The sequence below is a fragment of the Salmo trutta genome, unplaced genomic scaffold, assembly GCF_901001165.1.
Source record: "Salmo trutta unplaced genomic scaffold, fSalTru1.1, whole genome shotgun sequence".
NCBI classification, from domain to species: Eukaryota; Metazoa; Chordata; class Actinopteri; order Salmoniformes; family Salmonidae; genus Salmo; species Salmo trutta.
In genome coordinates, this window is record NW_021823319.1 from 837823 (window position 1) to 864986 (window position 27164).

Consider the following 27164-nt stretch of genomic DNA (forward strand, 5'->3'; position numbering starts at 1 on the left):
CCTGTTATTGACGAGCAGCATTTAGCCTCATCCTCAGTTGGCAGAGCTCCACGTCCTATCAGCTTCCTGTCAGGGATCCCTGGTGTGTGTGTGTGTGTGTGTGTGTGTGTGTGTGTGTGTGTGTGTGTGTGTGTGTGTGTGTGTGTGTGTGTGTGTGTGTGTGTGTGTGTGTGTGTGTGTGTTATTTAAGAAACACAGGGAAGGTTAGTCTCTGTGAACGATCCAGCCATTCTCATTCCCTTCCACAGTGTAATGGACCCTCTCATCTCCTTCTACAGTGTAATGGACCCTCTCATCTCCTCCTACAGTGTAATGGACCCTCTCATCTCCTCCTAATGGACCCCCTCATCTCCTCCTACAGTGTAATGGACCCTCTCATCTCCTTCTACAGTGTAATGGACCCTCTCATCTCCTCCTACAAGTGTAATGGACCCCTCATCTCCTCCTACAGTGTATGGACCCTCTCATCTCCTCCTACAGTGTAATGGACCCTCTCATCTCCTCCTACAGTGTATGGACCCTCTCATCCTCCCCCTACAGTGTAATGGACCCCTCTCATCTCCTCCTACATGGTAATGGACCCTCTCATCTCCTCCTACAGTGTAATGGACCCTCTCATCTCCGCCTACAGTGTAATGGACCCTTCATCTCTCTACAGTGTAGATGGACCCTCTCATCTCCTTCTACAGTGTAATGGACCCTCTCATCTCCTTCTACAGTGTAATGGACCCTCTCATCTCCTCCTACAGTGTAATGGACCCTCTCATCTCCTCCTACAGTGTAATGGACCCTCTCATCTCCTTCTAATGGACCCTCTCATCTCCTCCTACAGTGTAATGGACCCTCTCATCTCCTTCTAATGGACCCTCTCATCTCCTCCTACAGTGTAATGGACCCTCTCATCTCCTTCTACAGTGTAATGGACCCTCTCATCTCCTCCTACAGTGTAATGGACCCTCTCATCTCCTCCTACAGTGTAATGGACCCTCTCATCTCCTCCTACAGTGTAATGGACCCTCTCATCTCCTCCTACAGTGTAATGGACCCTCTCATCTCCTCCTACAGTGTAATGGACCCTCTCATCTCCTCCTACAGTGAAATGGACCCTCTCATCTCCTTCTACAGTGTAATGGACCCTCTCATCTCCTTCTACAGTGTAATGGACCCTCTCATCTCCTTCTACAGTGTGATAGACTCTCTTGTAAGCACCATTTCATGAGTATCCTGAAGGAATCCTGAACAGGATGGTAGTGGGCTGCACCAGAGCAGGGAAGATGTTGGAATTATAATGAAGTATGCTGTATTTTAGAAGACAGCGTTGTATTGTAGATATGTAGTTATTATAGGTGGAATGTAGTGTCTGTATTTTAGATATGTATTTATTATAGGTGGAATGTAGTGTCTGTATTGTAGATATGTATTTATTATAGGTGGAATGTAGTGTCTGTATTGTAGATATGTATTTATTATAGGTGGAATGTAGTGTCTGTATTGTAGATATGTAGTTATTATAGGTGGAATGTAGTGTCTGTATTGTAGATATCTATTTATTATAGGTGGAATGTAGTGTCTGTATTGTAGATATGTATTTATTATAGGTGGAATGTAGTGTCTGTATTGTAGAAATGTAGTTATTATAGGTGGAATGTAGTGTCTGTATTGTAGATATGTAGTTATTATAGGTGGAATGTAGTGTCTGTATTGTAGATATCTATTTATTATAGGTGGAATGTAGTGTCTGTATTGTAGATATGTATTTATTATAGGTGGAATGTAGTGTCTGTATTGTAGATATATATTTATTATAGGTGGAATGTAGTGTCTGTAGACACGTGACACACTTGCATCTCTAAGAATCATATATGTATATATATTTTTTTTTTAATATATTTTTTTACCTTTATTTAACCAGACAAGTCAGTTAAGAACATAATCTTATTTACAATGACTTCCTACCCCGGTCAAACCCGGACGACGCCGGGCCAATTATGCGCCGCCCTATGGGACTCCCAATCACGGCCGGTTGTGATACAGCCCGGGATCGAACCCGGGTCTGTAGTGACGCCTCTAGCACTGCGATGCAGTGCCTTAGACCGCTGCGCCACTCAAGGAATAATGCCGTAATGTCGGTTAGCCATGAAAACATTTTGGGGAGCGTTCGACTTTCTTTCTAAATGGAGAAGCGCATGGTCACTATTTCAGCTGATCAGCGTCCCACTTACCTCAAAACCATCATGCGACGTTCCCTTGACGTTCATGCGACGTCCCCTTGACGTTCATGCGATGTCCCCTTGAACTTCATGCGACGTCCCCTTGAACTTCATGCGACGTCCCCTTGACGTTCATGCGACGTCCCCTTGAACTTCATGCGACGTCCCCTTGAACTTCATGCGACGTCCCCTTGACGTTCATGCGACGTCCCCTTGACGTTCATGCAACGTACCATTGACGTTCATGCGACGTCCCCTTGACCTTAAAGCGACGTCCCCTTGACGTTCATGCGACGTCCCCCTTGTTGTAGTTGAATGTCCCACTCATAACATCCTATCACAACCAAATAGGAACCTTTTTGTAACGTTCCCTAATAGACAATCAAAACTACCTTATTGTAACGTTATACAAGCGACCAAAACCCGGGGGGACCTGTACTGAACGTCCTCTCGACGTTACGTTTTAACGTTCGTAGAACGTTCTCTGCACGTCAGTGGGATATAACGTCTTATGTCCTTAGGACGACCCCCTTGTTAGCTGGGTTAAAGCCTGACCCCTCTAGGTGCTGCTGAGTGCAGCGTGTTGACTGAAAATGTTCCGTTGCCAGTTACAACGTTCAAAAGAGCCCCTTTGGCCCTCGTTAGTCATTACAAACGGCTGCGCTGGCAGGCGCCCACCGTGGAGCAGGCTCGACTCTGGAGGTCACACATTTTAGATCGTTGCCCAGGTTGTAGATTGTTGGCAATGACAAGGCTGTGTTGGTTCCCTGCTGTGTCTCTCTCTCTACCACACAGTGACCAGGGTTTTCTGTGTTGGTTCTCTGCTGTGTCTCTCTCTCTACCCCACAGTGACCAGGGTTTTCTGTGTTGGTTCTCTACTGTGTCTCTCTCTCTACCCCACAGTGACCAGGGTTTTCTGTGTTGGTATCTCTGCTCTCTCTCTCTACCCCGCAGTGACCAGGGTTTTCTGTGTTGGTTCTAACTGCTACTTCCTGTCTCTGTGTCCCCAGGATGACGAGGTTGTCCTGCAGTGTTCTGCCACAGTCCAGAAGGAGCAACAGAAGCTGTGTCTGGCAGCCGAGGGCTTCGGAAACAGACTCTGCTTCCTCGAGTCAACATCCAACTCTAAGGTGAACACAGGAACTACATCTACCAGACTGCATTGCACCAGGAGTAGTAGTGTATGGGCTAATGGCTACGCTAAGTCCTTGTCCTTGTCAGTCCAGCCTCAGGTCTTTCCCGAGCAAGATCCGTAGTCTAAATGACTGTAGATTACTGCTGATGCTCAGGTCCCTTCTAACCTGGCTGTTTATCCTTTAACTGGACTACATCTCCCAGACTGACCTGCTCTAGAACTACAGTTCCCTTCTAACCTGGCTGTTTATACTTTAACTGGACTACATCTCCCAGACTGAACTGCTCCAGGACTACAGTTCCCTTCTAACCTGGCTGTTTATCCTTTAACTGGACTACATCTCCCAGACTGACCTGCTCCAGGACTACAGTTCCCTTCTAACCTGGCTGTTTATCCTTTAACTGGACTACATCTCCCAGACTGACCTGCTCTAGGACTACAGTTCCCTTCTAACCTGGCTGTTTATACTTTGACTGGACTACATCTCCCAGACTGACCTGCTCTAGGACTACAGTTCCCTTCTAACCTGGCTGTTTATACTTTAACTGGACTACATCTCCCAGACTGACCTGCTCCAGGACTACAGTTCCCTTCTAACCTGGCTGTTTATCCTTTAACTGGACTACATCTCCCAGACTGACCTGCTCTAGGACTACAGTTCCCTTCTAACCTGGCTGTTTATACTTTGACTGGACTGCATCTCCCAGACTGACCTGCTCTAGGACTACAGTTCCCTTCTAACCTAGCTGTCATCTCTTCCAGAATGTCCCTCCAGACCTGTCCATCTGTACGTTTGTCCTCGAACAGTCCCTCTCAGTACGGGCCCTGCAGGAGATGCTGGCCAACACCGAGGAGAAGGCAGAAGGGGTGAGTCTGTCTGTCTGTCTGTCTGTCTGTCTGTCTGTCTGTCTGTCTGTCTGTCTGTCTGTCTGTCTGTAAGAGGCAGGGCTGAGTACACACAGATCTATCTATCTCAGACAGGGCCTGTACTGGTTCTGATGGATGGTCCAGTGACAGGGGACGAGATGTCTCTATGCTGGGGTCCACTTCCCTATAGTGACCTGGACAGATGCATTTACAGGCCCAATCAGAGAGCAACGCTAAGCACAGACTGACTAGTTCCCTCAAGATAGCACAGCCACAAAGTCAAATTGGGCTGAGAATGAGCTTTTAAAAGTCATTTAACGTTATGGTCAGGAATAAGGTTTGCAGTGTGGTTAACTACTCCCAGTCCACAGCCCTGTGGTCTACCCTGTTATAGTCCCAGTCCACAGCCCTGTGGTCTACCCTGTTATAGTCCCAGTCCACAGCCCTGGGGTCTACCCTGTTATAGTCCCAGTCCACAGCCCTGTGGTCTACCCTGTTAGAGTCCCAGTCCACAGCCCTGTGGTCTACCCTATTATAGTCCCAGTCCCCAGCCCTGTGGTCTACCCTGTTATAGTCCCAGTCCACAGCCCTGTGGTCTACCCTGTTATAACCCCAGTCCACAGCCCTGTGGTCTACCCTGTTATAGTCCCAGTCCACAGCCCTGTGGTCTACCCTGTTATAGTCCCAGTCCACAGCCCTGTGGTCTACCCTGTTATAGTCCCAGTCCACAGCCCTGTGGTCTACCCTGTTATAGTCCCAGTCCACAGCCCTGTGGTCTACCCTGTTAGAGTCCCAGTCCACAGCCCTGTGGTCTACCCTATTATAGTCCCAGTCCCCAGCCCTGTGGTCTAACCCTGTAATAGTCCCAGTCCACAGCCCTGTGGTCTACCCTGTTATAACCCCAGTCCACAGCCCTGTGTCTACCCTGTTATAGTCCCAGTCCACAGCCCTGTGGTCTACCCTGTTATAGTCCACAGCCCTGTGGTCTACCCTGTTATAGTCCCAGTCCACAGCCCTGTGGTCTACCCTGTTATAGTCCCAGTCCACAGCCCTGTGGTCTACCCTGTTATAGTCCCAGTCCACAGCCCTGTGGTCTACCCTGTTATAGTCCCAGTCCACAGCCCTGTGGTCTACCCTGTTATAACCCCAATCCACAGCCATGTGGTCTACCCTGTTATAGTCCCAGTCCACAGCCCTGTGGTCTACCCTGTTATAACCCCAGTCCCAGTCCCTGTGGTCTACCCTGTTATAGTCCACAGCCCTGCGGTTTACCCTGTTATAGTCCACAGCCCTGTTGTCTACCCTGTTATAACCCCAGTCCACAGCCCTGTGGTCTACCCTGTTATAGTCCCAGTCTACAGCCCTGTTGTCTACCCTGTTATAACCCCAGTCCTCAGCCCATGTAATACGGTATGTTGAAATGACATGAACTACTGTACTTCGATGTGATGTTGTTTTGTGCAGAACTGCAGTACAGTTTTAAACCTTGTATGTGATGTTGCAGAACGTGTCAGAGACTGAGATGCTGTGCCATATTCCATCATGACTTGCATTTCTGTAATTAACTTTTTATAATCACCTTTCTATCTATGAATAACTTGGCTAATTAAATTGTGCTCTCTCTCTGAGCCAGAAGTGTATTCAAGGGCAGTACTGGGTCTGCCAGGAGTCAGGGGCCCCAGAAACAATCAGTCGGTGGGTCGGTCTGCCAGTTAGTCAGTCAGCCAGTCAGTCAGCCAGTCAGTCAGCCAGTCAGTCAGTAAGCCAGCCAGAGAGATACAGGGAGGCAGGCTGAAGGAGAGAGGGGGGATAGAGATACAGAGAGGCAGGTAGAAGGAGAGATGGGGTAGAGATACAGAGAGAGAGATACAGGGAGGCAGGTAGAAGGAGAGAGGTGGGGGGTAGAGATACAGAGAGAGATACAGAGAGGCAGGTAGAAGGAGAGGTGGGGGGTAGAGATACAGAGAGAGATACAGGGAGGCAGGTAGAAGGAGAGGTGGGGGTAGAGATACAGAGAGAGATACAGAGAGGCAGGTAGAAGGAGAGGTGGGGGGTAGAGATACAGAGAGAGATACAGGGGGGCAGGTAGAAGGAGAGGTGGGGGTAGAGATACAGAGAGAGATACAGAGAGGCAGGTAGAAGGAGAGGTGGGGGTAGAGATACAGAGAGAGATACAGGGAGGCAGGTAGAAGGAGAGGTGGGGGGTAGAGATACAGAGAGATATACAGAGAGGCAGGTAGAAGGAGAGAGGGGGGGTAGAGATACAGAGAGAGATACAGGGAGGCAGGTATAAGGAGAGAGGGAGGGGTAGAGATACAGAGAGGCAGGTAGAAGGAGAGGTGGGGGGGTAGAGATACAGAGAGAGATACAGAGAGAGATACAGAGAGAGATACAGGGAGGCAGGTAGAAGGAGAGAGGGGGGGGTGGAGATACAGAGAGAGATACAGGGAGGCAGGTAGAAGGAGAGAGGGGGGGTAGAGATACAGAGAGAGATACAGGGAGGCAGGTAGAAGGAGAGAGGGGGGGTAGAGATACAGAGAGGCAGGTAGAAGGAGTGGTGGGGGGTAGAGATACAGAGAGAGATACAGAGAGAGATACAGAGAGAGATACAGAGAGAGATACAGAGAGATATACAGCGAGGCAGGTAGAAGGAGAGGTGGGGGTAGAGATACAGAGAGATATACAGGGAGGCAGGCTGAAGGAGAGGTGGGGGTAGAGGTACAGAGAGAGATACAGAGAGGCAGGTAGAAGGAGAGGTGGGGGGTAGAGATACAGAGAGAGATACAGAGAGGCAGGTAGTAGGAGAGGTGGGGGGGTAGAGATACAGAGAGAGATACAGAGAGGCAGGTAGTAGGAGAGGTGGGGGGGGTAGAGATACAGAGAGAGATACAGAGAGGCAGGTAGGAGGAAAGGTGGGGGGTAGAGATACAGAGAGAGATACAGGGAGGCAGGTAGTAGGAGAGGTGGGGGGGGTAGAGATACAGAGAGAGATACAGGGAGGCAGGTAGAAGGAGAGGTGGGGGGTGGAGATACAGAGAGAGATACAGGGAGGCAGGTAGAAGGAGAGGTGGGGGGTGGAGATACAGAGAGAGATACAGGGAGGCAGGTAGAAGGAGAGGTGGGGGGTAGAGATACAGAGAGAGATACAGAGAGGCAGGTAGAAGGAGAGATGGGTTAGAGATACAGAGAGAGATACAGGGAGGCAGGTAGAAGGAGAGGCGGGGGTAGAGATACAGAGAGAGATACAGGGAGGCAGGTAGAAGGAGAGGTCGGGGGTAGAGATACAGGGAGGCAGGTAGTAGGAGAGGGGGGCTAGAGATACAGGGAGGCAGGTAGAAGGAGAGAGGGGGGGTAGAGATACAGGGAGATACAGGGAGGCAGGTAGTAGGAGAGGTGGGGGGTAGGGATACAGAGAGAGATACAGGGAGGCAGGTAGAAGGAGAGGTGGGGGTAGAGATACAGGGAGGCAGGTAGAAGGAGAGAGGGGGGGTAGAGATACAGGGAGAGATACAGGGAGGCAGGTAGAAGGAGAGGTGGGGGTTAGAGATACAGAGAGAGATACAGGGAGGCAGGTAGTAGGAGAGGTGGGGGGTAGGGATACAGAGAGAGATACAGGGAGGCAGGTAGAAGGAGAGAGGGGGGGTAGAGATACAGAGAGAGATACAGGGAGGCAGGTAGTAGGAGAGGTGGGGGGTAGAGATACAGAGAGAGATACAGGGAGGCAGGTAGAAGGAGAGGTGGGGGGTAGAGATACAGAGAGAGATACAGGGAGGCAGGTAGAAGGAGAGGTGGGGGGGTAGAGATACAGGGAGGCAGGTAGAAGGAGAGGTGGGGGGTAGAGATACAGGGAGGCAGGTAGAAGGAGAGGTGGGGGGTAGAGATACAGGGAGGCAGGTAGAAGGAGAGGTGGGGGGTAGAGATACAGGGAGGCAGGTAGAAGGAGAGGTGGGGGGGTAGAGATACAGAGAGAGATACAGGGAGGCAGGTAGAAGGAGAGGTGGGGGTAGAGATACAGAGAGAGATACAGAGAGGCAGGTAGAAGGAGAGGTGGGGGGGTAGAGATACAGAGAGAGATACAGGGAGGCAGGTAGAAGGAGAGGTGGGGGGGTAGAGATACAGGGAGGCAGGTAGAAAGAGAGGTTGGGGGGTAGAGATACAGGGAGGCAGGTAGAAGGAGAGAGGAGGGTAGAGATACAGGGAGGCAGGTAGAAGGAGAGGTGGGGGGGTAGAGATACAGGGAGGCAGGTAGTAGGAGAGGGGGGGAGAGATACAGGGAGGCAGGTAGTAGGAGAGGGGGGGGGGAGAGATACAGGGAGGCAGGTAGAAGGAGAGAGGGGGGGTAGAGATACAGAGGGAGATACAGGGAGGCAGGTAGAAGGAGAGAGGGGGGGGTAGAGATACAGGGAGGCAGGTAGTAGGAGAGGTGGGGGGTAGAGATACAGAGAGAGATACAGGGAGGCAGGTAGAAGGAGAGAGGGGGGGTAGAGATACAGGGAGGCAGGTAGTAGGAGAGGGGGGCTAGAGATACAGGGAGGCAGGTAGTAGGAGAGAGGGGGGGGTAGAGATACAGGGAGGCAGGTAGAAGGAGAGGTGGGGGGTAGAGATACAGGGAGGCAGGTAGAAGGAGAGGGGGGGGGTAGAGATACAGGGAGGCAGGTAGAAGGAGAGGTGGGGGGGTAGAGATACAGGGAGGCAGGTAGAAGGAGAGGGGGGGGGTAGAGATACAGGGAGGCAGGTAGAAGGAGAGGTGGGGGGGGTAGAGATACAGAGAGGCAGGTAGTAGGAGAGGATGTGACTGTGTGTAGACGGAAAGTGCGAAAAGATAAAAGAGTGAGAGAGACTGGAAGAGGAACAGCAAGTGTGAGAGCTCAACATTTAATTTGTAAACCGTGCACTCACTCCCAGCATGCCGAGCAGCGAGCAGGGAAAGGATAAAAGAGAACATGTAAATGAATAGCTTCAGTAGTTACAGTCTAACAGAACTACAGCTATAGTCTGTGTTGCTGCTACAGGATGATGGAGGGACCAGGTTAGTGATGACTGATGGAGGGACCAGGTTAGTAATGACTGATGGAGGGACCAGGTTAGTAATGACTGATGGAGGGACCAGGTTAGTAATGACTGATGGAGGGACCAGGTTAGTAATGACTGATGGAGGGACCAGGTTAGTAATGACTGATGGAGGGACCAGGTTAGTAATGACTGGATGGAGGGACCAGGTTAGTAATGACTGATGGAGGGGACCAGGTTATGATGACTGATGGAGGGACCAGTTAGTAATGACTGATGGAGGGACCAGGTTAGTAATGACTGATGGAGGGACCAGGTTAGTAATGACTGATGGAGGGACCAGGTAGTAATGACTGATGGAGGGACCAGGTTAGTAATGACTGATGGAGGGACCAGGTTAGTAATGACTGATGGAGGGACCAGGTTAGTAATGACTGATGGAGGGACCAGGTTAGTAATGACTGATGGAGGGACCAGGTTAGTAATGACTGATGGAGGGGACCAGGTTAGTAATGACTGATGGAGGGACCAGGTTAGTAATGACTGATGGAGGGACCAGGTTTAGTAATGACTGATGGAGGGACCAGGTTAGTAATGCTGATGGAGGGACCAGGTTAGTAATGACTGATGAGGGACCAGGTTAGTAATGACTGATGGAGGGACCAGGTTAGTAATGACTGATGGAGGGACCAGGTTAGTAATGACTGATGGAGGGACCAGGTTAGTAATGACTGATGGAGGGACCAGGTTAGTAATGACTGATGGAGGGACCAGGTTAGTAAGACTGATGGAGGGACCAGGTTAGTAATGACTGATGGAGGGACCAGGTTAGTAATGACTGATGGAGGGACCAGGTTAATAATGACTGATGGAGGGACCAGGTTAGTAATGACTGATGGAGGGACCAGGTTAGTAATGACTGATGGAGGGACCAGGTTAGTAATGACTGATGGAGGGACCAGGTTAATAATGACTGATGGAGTCTCTCCTTAGCCCCTCTCCACCTCTCCTCAGCCCCTCTCCACCTCTCCTCAGCCCCTCTCCACCTCTCCTCAGGTACTCTCCCTCTCTCCTCAGCCCCTCTCCACCTCTCCTCAGCCCCTCTCCACCTCTCCTCAGCCCCTCTCCACCTCTCCTCAGCCCCTCTCCCCCTCTCCACCTCTCCTCAGCCCCTCTCCACCTCTCCTCAGCCCCTCTCCACCTCTCCTCAGCCCCTCTCCACCTCTCCTCAGCCCCTCTCCCCCCTCTCCACCTCTCCTCAGCCCCTCTCCACCTCTCCTCAGCCCCTCTCCACCTCTCCTCAGCCCCTCTCCCTCTCTCCTCAGCACCTCTCCACCTCTCCTCAGCCCCCTCTCCCACCTCTCCTCAGCCCCTCTCAGCCTCTCCTCTCCTCAGCCCCTATACACCTCTCCTCAGCCCTCTCTTTACCACTCCTCTCCTCAGCCCCTCTCCACCTCTCCTCAGCCCCTCTCCACCTCTCCTCATCCCCTCTCTACCTCTCCTCAGCCCCTCTCTACCACTCCTCTCCTCAGCCCCTATACACCTCTCCTCAGCCCCTCTTTACCACTCCTCTCCTCAGCCCCTCTCCACCTCTCCTCAGCCCCTCTCCACCTCTCCTCAGCCCCTCTCCACCTCTCCTCAGCCCCTCTCCACCTCTCCTCAGCCCCTCTCCACCTCTCCTCAGCCCCTCTCCACCTCTCCTCAGCCCCTCTCTACCTCTCCTCAGCCCCTCTCTACCTCTCCTCAGCCCCTCTCCACCTCTCCTCAGCCCCTCTCCACCTCTCCTCAGCCCCTCTCCACCTCTCCTCAGCCCCTCTCTACCTCTCCTCAGCCCCTTTCTACCTCTCCTCAGCCCCCTCTCCACCTCTCCTCAGCCCCTCTCCTCAGCCCCTCTCCACCTCTCCTCAGCCCCTCTCCACCTCTCCTCAGTCCCTCTCCACCTCTCCTCAGCCCCTCTCCACCTCTCCTCAGCCCCTCTCCACCTCTCCTCAGTCCCTCTCCACCTCTCCTCAGCCCCTCTCCACCTCTCCTCAGTCCCTCTCCACCTCTCCTCAGCCCCTCTCCACCTCTCCTCAGCAGGTCTGGAGTCAGCTAACACTTTATACTGTCAGTCACACTGAGCAATTACTACAGGTCTGGAATCAGCTGTCAGTCGCACTGAGCAATTACTACAGGTCAATTACTACAGGTCTGGAATCAGCTGTCAGTCGCACTGAGCAATTACTACAGGTCAATTACTACAGGTCTGGAATCAGCTAACACTTTATACTGCCAGTCACACTGAGCAATTACTACAGGTCTGGAATCAGCTAACACTTTATTCATTAGGAATAGGACTGCTGGATACAGACACACACATGGATGACTGTGCTATGGCACGGTGATCAAGGAGTTTATGTCCTACTGCTTTTTAGAGGAGAACAGAGCAGGCCACAATCAGAAACAGTAGGCTCCTGTTAGAGTAGAGCAGAGCAGGCCACAGTCAGAAACAGTAGGCTCATTTTAGAGTAGAACAGAGCAGGCCACAGTCAGAAACAGTAGGCTCCTGTTAGAGTAGAGTAGAGCAGAGCAGGCCACAATCAGAAACAGTAGGCTCCTGTTAGAGTAGACCAGAACAGGCCACAGTCAGAAACAGTAGGCTCCTGTTAGAGTAGAGCAGAGCAGGCCCCAGTCAGAAACAGTAGGCTCCTGTTAGAGTAGAACAGAGCAGGCCACAATCAGAAACAGCAGGCTCCTGTTAGAGTAGAACAGAGCAGGCCACAATCAGAAACAGTAGGCTCCTGTTAGAGTAGACCAGAGCAGGCCACAATCAGAAACAGCAGGCTCCTGTTAGAGTAGAACAGAGCAGGCCACAATCAGAAACAGTAGGCTCCTGTTAGAGTAGAGTAGAGCAGGCCACAGTCAGAAACAGTAGGCTCCTGTTAGAGTAGAACATAGCAGGCCACAATCAGAAACAGTAGGCTCCTGTTAGAGTAGAGTAGAGCAGAGCAGGCCACAATCAGAAACAGTAGGCTCCTTTTAGAGTAGAGTAGAGCAGGCCACAATCAGAAACAGTAGGCTCCTGTTAGAGTAGAGTAGAGCAGGCCACAGTCAGAAACAGTAGGCTCCTTTTAGAGCAGAACAGAGCAGGCCACAGTCAGAAACAGTAGGCTCCTGTTAGAGTAGAGTAGAGCAGGCCACAATCAGAAACAGTAGGCTCCTTTTAGAGCAGAACAGAGCAGGCCACAGTCAGAAACAGTAGGCTCCTGTTAGAGTAGAGTAGAGCAGGCCACAATCAGAAACAGTAGGCTCCTGTTAGAGTAGAACAGAGCAGGCCCCAGTCAGAAACAGTAGGCTCCTGTTAGAGTAGAGTAGAGCAGAGCAGGCCACAGTCAGAAACAGTAGGCTCCTGTTAGAGTAGAGTAGAGCAGGCCACAATCAGAAACAGTAGGCTCCTGTTAGAGTAGAACAGAACAGAGCAGGCCACAATCAGAAACAGTAGGCTCCTTTTAGAGTAGAGTAGAGCAGGCCACAATCAGAAACAGTAGGCTCCTTTTAGAGTAGAGTAGAGCAGGCCACAGTCAGAAACAGTAGGCTCCTGTTAGAGTAGAGTAGAGCAGGCCACAATCAGAAACAGTAGGCTCCTTTTAGAGTAGAGTAGAGCAGGCCACAGTCAGAAACAGTAGGCTCCTGTTAGAGTAGAACAGAGCAGGCCACAATCAGAAACAGTAGGCTCCTGTTAAAGTAGAACAGAGCAGGCCCCAGTCAGAAACAGTAGGCTCCTGTTAGAGTAGAGTAGAGCAGGCCACAATCAGAAACAGTAGGCTCCTGTTAGAGTAGAACAGAGCAGGCCCCAGTCAGAAACAGTAGGCTCCTGTTAGAGTAGAGTAGAGCATGCCCCAGTCAGAAACAGTAGGCTCCTGTTAGAGTAGAGTAGAGCAGGCCACAATCAGAAACAGTAGGCTCCTGTTAGAGTAGAGTAGAGCAGGCCCCAGTCAGAAACAGTAGGCTCCTTTTAGAGCAGAACAGAGCAGGCCACAGTCAGAAACAGTAGGCTCCTGTTAGAGTAGAGTAGAGCAGGCCACAATCAGAAACAGTAGGCTCCTTTTAGAGCAGAACAGAGCAGGCCACAGTCAGAAACAGTAGGCTCCTGTTAGAGTAGAGTAGAGCAGGCCACAATCAGAAACAGTAGGCTCCTGTTAGAGTAGAACAGAGCAGGCCCCAGTCAGAAACAGTAGGCTCCTGTTAGAGTAGAGTAGAGCAGAGCAGGCCACAGTCAGAAACAGTAGGCTCCTGTTAGAGTAGAGTAGAGCAGGCCACAATCAGAAACAGTAGGCTCCTGTTAGAGTAGAACAGAACAGAGCAGGCCACAATCAGAAACAGTAGGCTCCTTTTAGAGTAGAGTAGAGCAGGCCACAATCAGAAACAGTAGGCTCCTTTTAGAGTAGAGTAGAGCAGGCCACAGTCAGAAACAGTAGGCTCCTGTTAGAGTAGAGTAGAGCAGGCCACAATCAGAAACAGTAGGCTCCTTTTAGAGTAGAGTAGAGCAGGCCACAGTCAGAAACAGTAGGCTCCTGTTAGAGTAGAACAGAGCAGGCCACAATCAGAAACAGTAGGCTCCTGTTAAAGTAGAACAGAGCAGGCCCCAGTCAGAAACAGTAGGCTCCTGTTAGAGTAGAGTAGAGCAGGCCACAATCAGAAACAGTAGGCTCCTGTTAGAGTAGAACAGAGCAGGCCCCAGTCAGAAACAGTAGGCTCCTGTTAGAGTAGAGTAGAGCATGCCCCAGTCAGAAACAGTAGGCTCCTGTTAGAGTAGAGTAGAGCAGGCCACAATCAGAAACAGTAGGCTCCTGTTAGAGTAGAACAGAGCAGGCCCCAGTCAGAAACAGTAGGCTCCTGTTAGAGTAGAGTAGAGCATGCCCCAGTCAGAAACAGTAGGCTCCTGTTAGAGTAGAGTAGAGCAGGCCACAATCAGAAACAGTAGGCTCCTGTTAGAGTAGAACAGAGCAGGCCCCAGTCAGAAACAGTAGGCTCCTGTTAGAGTAGAGCAGAGCAGGCCACAGTCAGAAACAGTAGGCCTAACCCTAACCTTAACTTAGTGAATGAGAAATGATGACTTTTCTAGAGCATTTCCAAAACATAGAATCAAACAAATACTCACCTACTGTTGTCAGGGTGCGCTCAACCCCACCTACCGACATGAAAGACCAGGCTCGGCCAGACGCCCGGGAGGGCGTGGGACCAAGCACACCTACAAACTCTAGGATCAGTAGACCTACAGTCTATGCTGTTCTACTGAGGACATGGGAGGAGCATTTAGACCCTCCACCAGGGTCAGTAGACCTACAGTCTATGCTGTTCTACTGAGGATATGGGAGGAACATTTAGACCCTCCACCAGGGTCAGTAGACCTACAGTCTATGCTGAGGACATGGGAGGAGCATTTAGACCCTCCACCAGGGTCAGTAGACCTAGAGTCTATGCTGTTCTACTGAGGACATGGGAGGAGCATTTAGACCCTCAGACTTGAAAGCAAAAACACACTGTCCATATTCAACAGAATAAACAAGTCACGTGTCTCAGGGTTAGAGCCCAGGCATCCCTTCACTGTAACTCACAGTTAATTCGCTATCATTTGATTATTTCTAATTATTTTAAATCGTCCCCCAGATCTTTTGGTATTTTCCTTTCATCTTTCCTTCGCTTTCCCAAGCTCCTCTAAACTTTAGACATAGGAGCTCAGGAAAACATTGGGTCTGTACGTGCGATCACATATCAATACTACATCCTGTTCGTTGGGTCATGTGCTCACATATCAATACTACATCCTGTTCGTTGGGTCATGTGCTCACATATCAATACTACATCCTGTCCGTTGGGTCATGTGATCACATATCAATACTACATCCTGTTCGTTGGGTCATGTGCTCACATAGCAATACTACATCCTGTTCGTTGGGTCATGTGCTCACATATCAATACTACATCCTGTTCGTTGGGTCATGTGCTCACATATCAATACTACATCCTGTCCGTTGGGTCATGTGCTCACATATCAATAGTACATCCTGTTCGTTGGGTCATGTGCTCACATATCAATACTACATCCTGTTCGTTGGGCCATGCGCTCACATATCAATACTACATCCTGTTCGTTGGATCATGTGCTCACATATCAATACTACATCCTGTTCGTTGGGTCATGCGCTCACATATCAATACTACATCCTGTCCGTTGGGTCATGTGCTCACATATCAATACTACATCCTGTTCGTTGGGTCATGTGCTCACATATCAATACTACATCCTGTTCGTTGGGCCATGCGCTCACATATCAATACTACATCCTGTTCGTTGGGTCATGTGCTCACATATCAATACTTCATCCTGTTCGTTGGGTCATGCGCTCACATATCAATACTACATCCTGTTCGTTGGGTCATGTGCTCACATATCAATACTACATCCTGTTCGTTGGGTCATGTGCTCACATATCAATACTACATCCTGTCCGTTGGGTCATGTGCTCACATATCAATACTACATCCTGTTCGTTGGGTCATGTGCTAGTCCAGATGATCTGTAAACTACGTGTACTCTGCTCTAGTCCTCTTTTAATACAGTGTTTCTAACACACGTGTCTGTGTTGAACGTTTGTCCCTCTTCATAGGGAGCTGCACACACCGTTACCATGGTAATCATACTGTACTGTACCACTGTAGTAGAGTGGTAACCATGGTAATCATACTGTACTGTACCACTGTAGTAGACACACTGTTACCATGGTAAACATACTGTACTGTACCACTGTAGTAGATACACGGTTACCATGGTAATCATACTGTAGTAGACACACTGTTACCACGGTAACCATACTGTACTGTCTCAATGGGTTGAGGGTTGTTTACCTCTATTGGTGTTGAATTAACTCTCCTTTCCATTTATTCCATGCCAACACAGAAGTTCATGATGAAGGTGAGTTCATTCATGTCTGCTGCTCCCCCTTCTGCCGCTGTGTGTCTGCCGTCCTGGTTCCTTCTGCCGCTGTGTGTCCTGGTTCCTTCTGCCGCTGTGTGTCTGAGGTCCTGGTTCCTTCTGCCGCTGTGTGTCTGAGGCCCTGGCTCCTTCTGCCGCTGTGTGTCTGAGGTCCTGGTTCCTTCTGCCGCTGTGTGTCTGAGGCCCTGGCTCCTTCTGCCGCTGTGTGTCCTGGTTCCTTCTGCCGCTGTGTGTCTGAGGCCCTGGCTCCTTCTGCCGCTGTGTGTCCTGGTTCCTTCTGCCGCTGTGTGTCTGCCGTCCTGGTTCCTTCTGCCGCTGTGTGTCCTGGTTCCTTCTGCCGCTGTGTGTCTGCCGTCCTGGTTCCTTCTGCCGCTGTGTGTCTGCCGTCCTGGTTCCTTCTGCCGCTGTGTGTCCTGGTTCCTTCTGCCGCTGTGTGTCTGCCGTCCTGGTTCCTTCTGCCGCTGTGTGTCTGCCGTCCTGGTTCCTTCTGCCGCTGTGTGTCTGAGGTCCTGGAGGAGCTCCTAGCTCCTCATCTTTACAAAAACCCTATTATCCCAACAGTATCTCCCTAATCACAAACAGCTGTACCTGACACCACACACACTTTCCCCCCCCCCCCCCCGGTCTCCTGGACAGTCAGCTGTGTGGTTGGATGGATGGAGTTTGACATGTGGAATGGATGGAAACACAGGAGCAGTCTTTGTCAGACTAACCAGGCTGGGGGAAACACCTGTGTGTGTGTGTGTGTGTGTGTGTGTGTGTGTGTGTGTGTGTGTGTGTGTGTGTGTGTGTGTGTGTGTGTGTGTGTGTGTGTGTGTGCGTGCGTGCGTGCGTGCGTGCGTGCGTGCGTGCGTGCGTGGGCGGTGTGAGCAGGCGTGCGTGCATGTTTGTGTGAATGTGGCTGTGTCAGACTGACTAGGCTAGGAGGGAGGGGGCTGTTAGATGAAGACATGCTAGCCAGGGTACTGTAGGAGAGAGGGGGCTGTTAGATGAAGACATGCTAGTCTAGCCAGGGTACTGTAGGAGAGAGGGGTTGTTAGATGAATACATGCTAGCCTAGCCAGGGTACTGTAGGAGAGAGGGGGGCTGTTAGATGAATACATGCTAGCCTAGCCAGGGTACTGTAGGAGAGAGGGGGCTGTTAGATGAAGACATGCTAGCCTAGCCAGGGTACTGTAGGAGAGAGGGGGCTGTTAGATGAAGACATGCTAGCCTAGCCAGGGTACTGTAGGAGAGAGGGAGGGGCTGTTAGATGAAGACATGCTAGTCTAGCCAGGGTACTGTAGGAGGGAGGGGTTGTTAGATGAAGACATGCTAGTCTAGCCAGGGTACTGTAGGAGAGAGGGGGCTGTTAGATGAAGACATGCTAGCCTAGCCAGGGTACTGTAGGAGAGAGGGGGCTGTTAGATGAAGACATGCTAGCCTAGCCAGGGTACTGTAGGAGAGAGGGAGGGGCTGTTAGATGAAGACATGCTAGTCTAGCCAGGGTACTGTAGGAGGGAGGGGTTGTTAGATGAAGACATGCTAGCCAGGGTACTGTAGGAGGGAGGGGTTGTTAGATGAAGACATGCTAGCCAGGGTACTTATAGGAGGGAGGGGGCTGTTAGATGAAGCCATGCTAACCTAGCCAGGGTACTGTAGGAGGGAGGGGTTGTTAGATGAAGACATGCTAACCTAGCCAGGGTACTGTAGGAGACAGGGGTTGTTAGATGAATACATGCTAGTCTAGCCATGGTACTGTAGGAGGGAGGGGTTGTTAGATGAAGACATGCTAGCCAGGGTACTGTAGGAGAGAGGGGCTGTTAGATGAAGACATGCTAGCCTAGCCAGGGTACTGTAGGAGGGAGGGGTTGTTAGATGAAGACATGCTAGCCAGGGTACTGTAGGAGAGAGGGGCTGTTAGATGAAGACATGCTAGCCTAGCCAGGGTACTGTAGGAGGGAGGGGTTGTTAGATGAAGACATGCTAGCCAGGGTACTGTAGGAGAGAGGGGCTGTTAGATGAAGACATGCTAGCCTAGCCAGGGTACTGTAGGAGAGAGGGGGCTGTTAGATGAAGACATGCTAGCCTAGCCAGGGTACTGTAGGAGAGAGGGGGCTGTTAGATGGAGACATGCTAGCCTAGCCAGGGTACTGTAGGAGAGAGGGGGCTGTTAGATGAAGACATGCTAGCCTAGCCAGGGTACTGTAGGAGAGAGGGGGCTGTTAGATGAAGCCATGCTAGCCTAGCCAGGGTACTGTAGGAGAGAGGGGGCTGTTAGATGAAGCCATGCTAGCCTAGCCAGGGTACTGTAGGAGAGAGGGGCTGTTAGATGAATACATGCTAGCCTAGCCAGGGTACTGTAGGAGAGAGGGGGCTGTTAGATGAAGACATGCTAGCCAGGGTACTGTAGGAGAGAGGAGCTGTTAGATGAAGACATGCTAGCCAGGGTACTGTAGGAGAGAGGAGGCTGTTAGATGAAGTCATGCTAGCCTAGCCAGGGTACTGTAGGAGAGAGGGGCTGTTAGATGAAGTCATGCTAGCCTAGCCAGGGTACTGTAGGAGAGAGGGGCTGTTAGATGAAGTCATGCTAGCCTAGCCAGGGTACTGTATAGGGCTATTTGACCAAGAAGGAGAGTGATGGAGTGCTGCATCAGATGACCTGGCCTCTACAATCACCTGACCTCAACTCAATTGAGATGGTTTGGGATGAGTTGGACCGCAGAGTGAAGGAAAATGCAGCTAACAAGTGCTCAGCATATGGGAACTCTTTCAAGAATATTGGAAAAGCATTCCACGTGAAGCTGGTTGAGAGAATGCCAAGAGTGTGCAAAGCTGTCAAGGCAAAGGGTGGCTACTTTGAAGAATCTGAAATATAAAATATATTTCGATTTGTTTAACACTTTTTAGTTTACTACATGATTCCATATGTGTTATGTCGTAGTGTTGATGTCTTCACTATTATTCTACAATGTAGAAAATAGTATAAATAAAGAAAACCCCTGGAATGAGTAGCTGTGTCCAAACTTTTGACTGGTGCTGTACATATACAGTGCCTTCGGAAAGTATTCAGACCTCTTGACTAATTTCTACACTTAATGTTACAGCCTTATTCTAAAATTGAATATATAGCTTTTTTTTCTTTTCATCAATCTACACACAATACCCCAGAATGAAAAAGCAAAAACAGATTTCTAGAAATGTCTGCTAATTTATTAAAAATAAAACTGAAATTTCACATTTACATAAGTATTCAGACCCTTTACTCAGTACTTTGTTGAAGCACCTTTGCCAGCGATTACAGCATTGAGTCTTCTTGGGTATGACGCTGCAAGCTTGGCACACCTGTATTTGGGGAGATTCTCCCATTCTTCTCTGCAGATCCTCTCAAGCTCTGTCAGGTTGGATGGGGAGCTTAGCTGCAGAGCTATTTTCAGGTCTCTCCAGAGATGTTCGATCGGGTTCGTCCAGTCTCTGGCTGGGCCACTCAAGGACATTCAGAGACTTGTCCCGAAACCACTCTTGCATTGCCTTGGCAGTGTGCTTAGGGTTGTTGTCCTGTTGGAAGGTGAACCTTCGCCCCAGTCTGAGGTCCTGAGCGCTCTGGAGAAGGTTTTCATCAAGGATTTCGCTGTACTTTGCTCCGTTCATCTTTGCCTCAATCCTGACTTGTCTCCCAGTCCCTGCCTCTGAAAAACATCCCCACAGCATGATGCTGCCACCACCATGCTTCACCGTACGGATGGTGCCAGGTTTCCTCCAGACGTGACACTTGGCATTCATGCCAAAGAGTTCAATCTTGGCTTCATCAGACGAGAGAATCTTGTTTCTCATGGTCTGAGAGTCTTTAGGTGCTTTTTGTCAAACTCCAAGCAGGCTGTCATGTGCCTTTTACTGAGGAGTGGCTTCCGTCTGGCCACTCTACCATAAAGGCCTGATTGGTGGAGTGCTGCAGAGATGGTTGTCCTTCTGGAAGAATTTCCCATATCCACAGAGGAACTTTGGGGCTTCTTCAGAGTGACCATCTGGTTCTTGGTCACCTCCCTGACCATGGCCCTTCTCCCCCGATTTCTCAGTTTAGCCAGCGGCCAGCTCTAGGAAGAGTCTAGGTGGTTCCAAACTTCTTCCATTTAATAGTGATGGAAGCCACTGTGTTCTTGGGGACCTTCAATGCTGCAGAAATGTTTTGGTTCCCTTCCCCAGATCTGTGGCTCGACACCATCCTGTCTCGGAGCATTCACTGTCAACTGTGGGACCTTATATAGACTGTTGTGTGCCTTTCTAAATCGTGTCTAATCAATTGAATTTACCAGAGTCGGACTCCAATCAAGTTGTAAAACATCTCAAGGATGATCCATGGAAACAGGATGAATCCGAGCTCAATTTCGAGTCTCATAGCAAATGGTGTGAACACTTATGTAAATAAGGTATTTCTGTTTTTTGATACATTTGCAAACATTTCTAAAAACCTGTTTTCGCTTTGTCATTATGGGATATTGTGTGTAAATTGCTGCGGGAAAAACAAATATTTATTCCATTTTAGAATAAGGCTGTAACGTAACAAAATGTGGAATAAGTCAAGGGCTCTTACCTCCTCCCGATAGACTGTCTCATCGTCGGTGGTGATCAGGTCACCACCATCGTGTCGTCGGCAAACTTGATGATGGTGTTGGAGTCGTGCGCGGCCACGCAGTCGTGGGTGAACACGAAGTACAGGAGGGGACTAAGCACGCACCCCTGAGGGACACCTGTGTTGAGAGTCAGCATAGCGGATGTGTTGTTGCCTACCCTCACCACCTGGTGGCTCCCCGTCAGGAAGTCCAGGATCCAGTTGAAGAGGTTCGGTGTTTCAGTCCCAGGATCCTTAGCTTAGTGATGAGCTTTGGAGGACACTATGGTGTTAAACGCTGAGACGTAGTATATGAACGCTGAGATGTAGTGTGGAAGTGCGATAGAGATTGCGTCATCTGTGGATCTGTTGGGGCGCTATGCGAATTGGAGTGGGTCCAGGGTGTCTGGGGATGATCGTGTTGATGTGAGCCATGACCAGCCTTTCAAAGCACTTCATGGCTACAGATGTGAGTGCTATGGGACAATAGTCATTTAGACTGGTTACCTTGGTGTTCTTGGGCACAGGGACTATGATGGTCTGCTTGAAACATGTAGGCATTACAGACTGGGTCAGGGAGAGGTTGAAAATGTCAGTGAAGACTCATTCCAGCTGGTCAGCACATGCTCGGAGTACACGTCCTGGTAATCCGTCTGGCCCTGCGGCCTTGTGAATGTTAACGGGTTTAAAGGTCTTACTCACATCGGCTACGGCGAGCGTGATCACACAGTCGTCCAGAACAGCTGGTGCTCTCACGCATGTTTCAGTATTTCTTGCCTCGAAGCGAGCATAGAAGGCATTTAGCTCGTCTGGTGGGCTCATCTCACCGGGCAACTCTCGGCTGGGTATCCCTTTGTAATTCGCGATAGTTTGCAAGCCCTGACGAGTGTCAGAGCCGGTGTAGTATGGTCCGATCTTAGTCCTGTATAGTAACAGTATTGTACGTGTTACTAGTTAAACTACTTCCTGAATGTGTCTCTTGTCTCTCTGTCTCTGTCCTGTAGACGGCCCAGGGAGGGGGCCACCGCACCTTACTGTACGGACACGCTGTCCTGCTACGACACTCCTACAGCGGCATGGTGAGTCCCTCTGCAGTGTGTCTGGAGAAGCCAAATACAGGAAATAACACGTACTTGAATCAGTGTCACAATCTTCCATTCCAGGTTTATGCTCTGTGATGTCAGTCAGTTGTGGTTGTCATCATCTTTGTTGTGGTTGTCATCATCTTTGTTGTGGTTGTCATCATCTTTGTTGTGATTGTCATCATCTTTGTTGTGGTTGTCATCATCTTTGTTGTGGTTGGCATCATCTTTGTTGTGGTTGCCATCATCTTTGTTGTGGTTGTAATCATCTTTGTTGTGGTTGTCATCATCTTTGTTGTGATTGTCATCATCTTTGTTGTGGTTGTCATCATTTTGTTGTGGTTGTAATCATCTTTGTTGTGGTTGTCATCATCTTTGTTGTGATTGTCATCATCTTTGTTGTGATTGTCATCATCTTTGTTGTGGTTGTCATCATCTTTGTTGTGGTTGTCTGTCATCATCTTTGTTGTGGTTGTCTATCATCATCTTTGTTGTGGTTGTCATCATCTTTGTTGTGGTTGTCTGTCATCATCTTTGTTGTGGTTGTCTGTCATCATCTTTGTTGTGGTTGTCATCATCTTTGTTGTGGTTGTCATCATCTTTGTTGTGGTTGTCATCATCTTTGTTGTGGTTGTCATCATCTTTGTTGTGGTTGTCATCATCTTTGTTGTGGTTGTCATCATCTTTGTTGTGGTTGGCATCATCTTTGTTGTGGTTGTCATCATCTTTGTGTGATTGTCATCATCTTGTTGTGGTTTGTCATCATCTTTGTTCTGGTTGGCATCATCTTTGGTGTGGTTGGCATCATCTTTGTTGTGGTTGTCATCATCTTTGTTGTGATTGTCATCATCTTTGTTGTGGTTGTCTGTCATCATCTTTGTTCTGGTTGTCATCATCTTTGTTGTGGTTGTCATCATCTTTGTTGTGGTTGGCATCATCTTTGTTGTGGTTGTCATCATCTTTGTTGTGATTGTCATCATCTTTGTTGTGATTGTCATCATCTTTGTTCTGGTTGTCATCATCTTTGTTCTGGTTGTCATCATCTTTGTTGTGATTGTCATCATCTTTGTTCTGGTTGTCATCATCTTTGTTCTGGTTGTCATCATCTTTGTTGTGATTGTCATCATCTTTGTTCTAGTTGTCATCATCTTTGTTGTGATTGTCATCATCTTTGTTGTATTCTTGCCTGTATTTTCTAGTGATACACGAGTTGCTGAGCCAGTCAGACGACGGCAATACGAGACTGGTTTCTACCAAGTTGTGTCAGGTTGTGTTGAAGAATAATTGGCTTCTTTTGTTTCTCTGTCTAGTACCTCTGTTGCCTAGGTACCTCCCGATCCTCAACCGACAAACTGGCGTTTGATGTCGGACTGCAGGAAGACACAACAGGTAGGTCTCGTTCCCTTCCTGGTGTAGCAGCTAACCTAGCATCCAGTCCACCCAACAGCCATAGTATAGCTAGTACAGTCAGATGAGACAACAGCCATAGTATAGCTAGTACAGTCAGATGAGACAACAGCCATAGTATAGCTAGTACAGTCAGATGAGACAACATTACCAAGCCATGTTGTAGTGTTATGTTGCCATGCAAGCTTCAGAGAGAGAGAGATTTATGTGGTTGTTGTTTAAGAGTTCCCATAGTAAGACTTGTTGTGATGCTGTGTGGTGTGGATGTTTACTATGTTGTGTTTCGGTATGTGTGCAGTGCTGCCTGTGGTTTCTAGACTCCAGACCCTCAGTGGTGCTGCTGGAGGTTACTAGACTCCAGACCCTCAGTGGTGTGCTGAGGTTACTAGATCCAGACCCTCAGTGGCTGCTGGAGGTTACTAGACTCCAGACCCTCAGTGGTGCTGCTGGAGGTTACTAGACTCCAGACCCTCAGTGGTGCTGCTGGAGGTTACTAGACTCCAGACCCTCAGTGGTGCTGCTGGAGGTTACTAGACTCCAGACCCTCAGTGGTTTGCTTGCTGGAGGTAACCTCAGTTGTGCTGGAGGTTACTAGACTTCCAGACCTCAGTGGTGCTGCTGAAGTTACTAGACTCCAGACCCTCAGTTGTGCTGCTGGAGGTTACTAGACTCCAGACCCTCAGTGGTGCTGCTGGAGGTTACTAGACTCCAGACCCTCAGTGGTGCTGCTGTAGGTTACTAGACTCCAGACCCTCAGTGGTGCTGCCTAGAGGTTACTAGACTCCAGACCCTCAGTGGTGCTGCTGTAGGTTACTAGACTCCAGACCCTCAGTGGTGCTGCTGGAGGTTACTAGACTCCAGACCCTCAGTGGTGCTGCGGGAGGTTTCTAGACTCCAGACCCTCAGTGGTGCTGCTGGAGGTTACTAGGACTCCAGACCCTCAGGTGGTGCTGCTGGAGGTTACTAGACTCCAGACCCTCAGTGGTGCTGCTGGAGGTTACTAGCTCCCGACCTCCGTGGTGCTGCTGGAGGTTACTAGACTCCAGGACCCTCAGTGGTGCTGATGGAGGTTACTAGACTCCAGACCCTCAGTGGTGCTGTTGTAGGTTACTAGACTCCAGACTGAATGTCTCAGAGACAGAGAGAGAGCTCAGGAGAGAGAGGTTCAGAGACAGAGAGGCTCAGAGACAGAGAAGAGCTCAGAGAGAGAGAGGCTCAGAGAGAGATAGTCTCCAGAGCCATATCCTCCTGTCTTATCTCTAACAGGAGAAGCATGTTGGTGGACCATCCACCCTGCCTCCAAGCAGAGGTCAGAGAAGGGTTTCTGTCATGTTACCATAGTCTCAGAGCCATATCCTCATGTCTTATCTCTAACAGGAGAAGCATGTTGGTGGACCATCCACCCTGCCTCCAAGCAGAGGTCAGAGAAGGTTTCTGTCATGTTACCATAGTCTCAGAGCCATATCCTCATGTCATTATCTCTAACAGGAGAAGCATGTTGGTGGACCATCCACCCTGCCTCCAAGCAGAGGTCAGAGAAGGTTTCTGTCATGTTACCATAGTCTCAGAGCCATATCCTCATGTCTTATCTCTAACAGGAGAAGCATGCTGGTGGACCATCCACCCTGCCTCCAAGCAGAGGTCAGAGGGAGAGAAGGTGCGAGTCGGGGATGACCTCATCCTAGTTAGCGTGTCATCAGAACGATACCTGGTGAGTCTCTGATTACCCTTTTCACACTCTCATACCGACACCAACCAAAACATGTTGCCTTGGAGATTTCATTTTTTTTCATTTTCTCATACCCTCAACCCTCCTGTCATACCACTCCACCCTAACCCTCCTGTCATACCACTCCACCCTGACCCTCCTGTCATACCACTCCACCCTATCCCTCCTGTCATACCACTCCACCTTAACCCTCCTGTCATACCACTCCACCCTAACCCTCCTGTCATACCACTCCACCCTAACCCTCCTGTCATACCACTCCACCCCAACCCTCCTGTCATACCACTCCACCCTAACCCTCCTGTCATACCACTCCACCCTAACCCTCCTGTCATACCACCACCCTGACCCTCCTGTCATACCACTCCACCCTAACCCTCCTGTCATACCACTCCACCCAACCCTCCTGTCATACCACTCCACCCTAACCTCCTGTCATACCACTCCATCCTAACCCTCCTGTATCAATCCCACTCCACCCTAACCCTCCTGTCATACGACTCCCCTAACCCTCCTGTCATACCACTCCACCCTTAACCCTCCTGTCATACCACTCCACCCTAACCCTCCTGTCATACCACTCCACCCTAACCCTCCTGTCATACCACTCCACCCTAACCCTAACCCTCCTGTCATACCACTCCACCCTAACCCTCCTGTCATACCACTCCACCCTAACCCTCCTGTCATACCACTCCACCCTAACCCTCCTGTCATACCACTCCACCCTAACCCTCCTGTCATACCACTCCACCCTAACCCTCCTGTCATACCACTCCACCTAACCCTCCTGTCATACCACTCCACCCTAACCCTCCTGTCATACCACTCCACCCTAACCCTCCTGCATACCACTCCACCCTAACCCTCCTGTCATACCACTCCACCCTAACCCCCCTCCTGTCATACCACTCCACCCCAACCCTCCTGTCATACCACTCCACCCAACCCTCCTGTCATACCACTCCACCCTAACCCTCCTGTCATACCACTCCACCCTAACCCTCCTGTCATACCACTCCACCCTAACCCTCCTGTCATACCCACTCCACCTTAACCCTCCTGTCATACCACTCCACCCTAACCCTCCTGTCATACCACTCCACCCTAACCCTCCTGTCATACCACTCCACCCTAACTCCTGTCATACCACTCCACCCTGACCCTCCTGTCATACCACTCCACCCTACCTCCTGTCATACCACTCCCTAACCCTCCTGTCATACCACTCCACCCTAACCCTCCTGTCATACCACTCCACCCTAACCCTTGTCATACCACTCCACCCCAACCCTCCTGTCACACCCACCCTAACCCTCCTGTCATACCACTCCACCCTAACCCTCCTGTCATACCACTCCACCCTGACCCTCCTGTCATACCACTCCACCTAACCCTCCTGTCATACCACTCCACCCTAACCCTCCTGTCATACCACTCCACCCTAACCCTCCTGTCATACCACTCCATCCTAACCCTCCTGTCATACCACTCCACCCTAACCCTCCTGTCATACCACTCCACCCTAACCCTCCTGTCATACCACTCCACCCTAACCCTCCTGTCATACCACTCCACCCTAACCTCCTGTCATACCACTCCACCCTAACCCTCCTGTCATACCACTCCACCCTACCCTCCTGTCATACCACTCCACCCTGACCTCCTGTCATACCACTCCACCCTGACCCTCCTGTCATACACTCCACCTAACCCTCCTGTCATACCACTCACCCTAACCCTACTGTCATACCACTCCACCCTAACCCTCCTGTCATACCACTCACCCTGACCCTCCTGTCATACCACTCCACCTAACCCTCCTGTCATACCACTCCACCCTGACCCTCCTGTCATACCACTCCACCCTTACCCTCCTGTCATACCACTCCACCCTAACCCTCCTGTCATACCACTCCACCCAACCCTCCTGTCATACCACTCCACCCTAACCCTCCTGTCATACCACTCCACCCTGACCCGCCTGTCATACCACCCACCCTGACCCTCCTGTCATACCACTCCACCCTACCCTCCTGTCATACCACTCCACCCTAACCCTCCTGTCCACTACTACCCTAACCCTCCTTCATACCACCTCCACCCTAACCCTCCTGTCATACCACTCCACCCTAACCCTCCTGTCATACCACTCCACCC

General features: G+C 50.2%; 1 protein-coding gene across 1 annotated transcript; it reads left to right on the plus strand.

Annotated features, from left to right (window-relative positions):
• The first annotated feature begins 1069 nt into the window (after window positions 1-1069).
• Window positions 1070-24998, plus strand: LOC115190097 (ryanodine receptor 2-like). Its single transcript, XM_029748572.1, has 7 exons — window positions 1070-1201; window positions 3221-3340; window positions 4108-4212; window positions 16163-16177; window positions 21791-21865; window positions 23179-23257; window positions 24874-24998. The coding sequence occupies exons 1-7, from the start codon at window positions 1070-1072 to the stop codon at window positions 24996-24998; spliced, it is 651 nt and encodes a 216-aa protein (XP_029604432.1).
• Window positions 24999-27164: the final 2166 nt, after the last annotated feature.

Coding starts and splice junctions, on each gene's coding strand:
- LOC115190097 (XM_029748572.1), top strand. CDS start 1,070: ATGGACCCTCTCATCTCCTCCTACAGTGAAATGGACCCTCTCATCTCC. Junction 3,341..4,107: donor AGTCAACATCCAACTCTAAG/GTGAACACAGGA, acceptor CATCTCTTCCAG/AATGTCCCTCCAGACCTGTC. Junction 23,258..24,873: donor ACTGCAGGAAGACACAACAG/GTAGGTCTCGTT, acceptor TATCTCTAACAG/GAGAAGCATGCTGGTGGACC.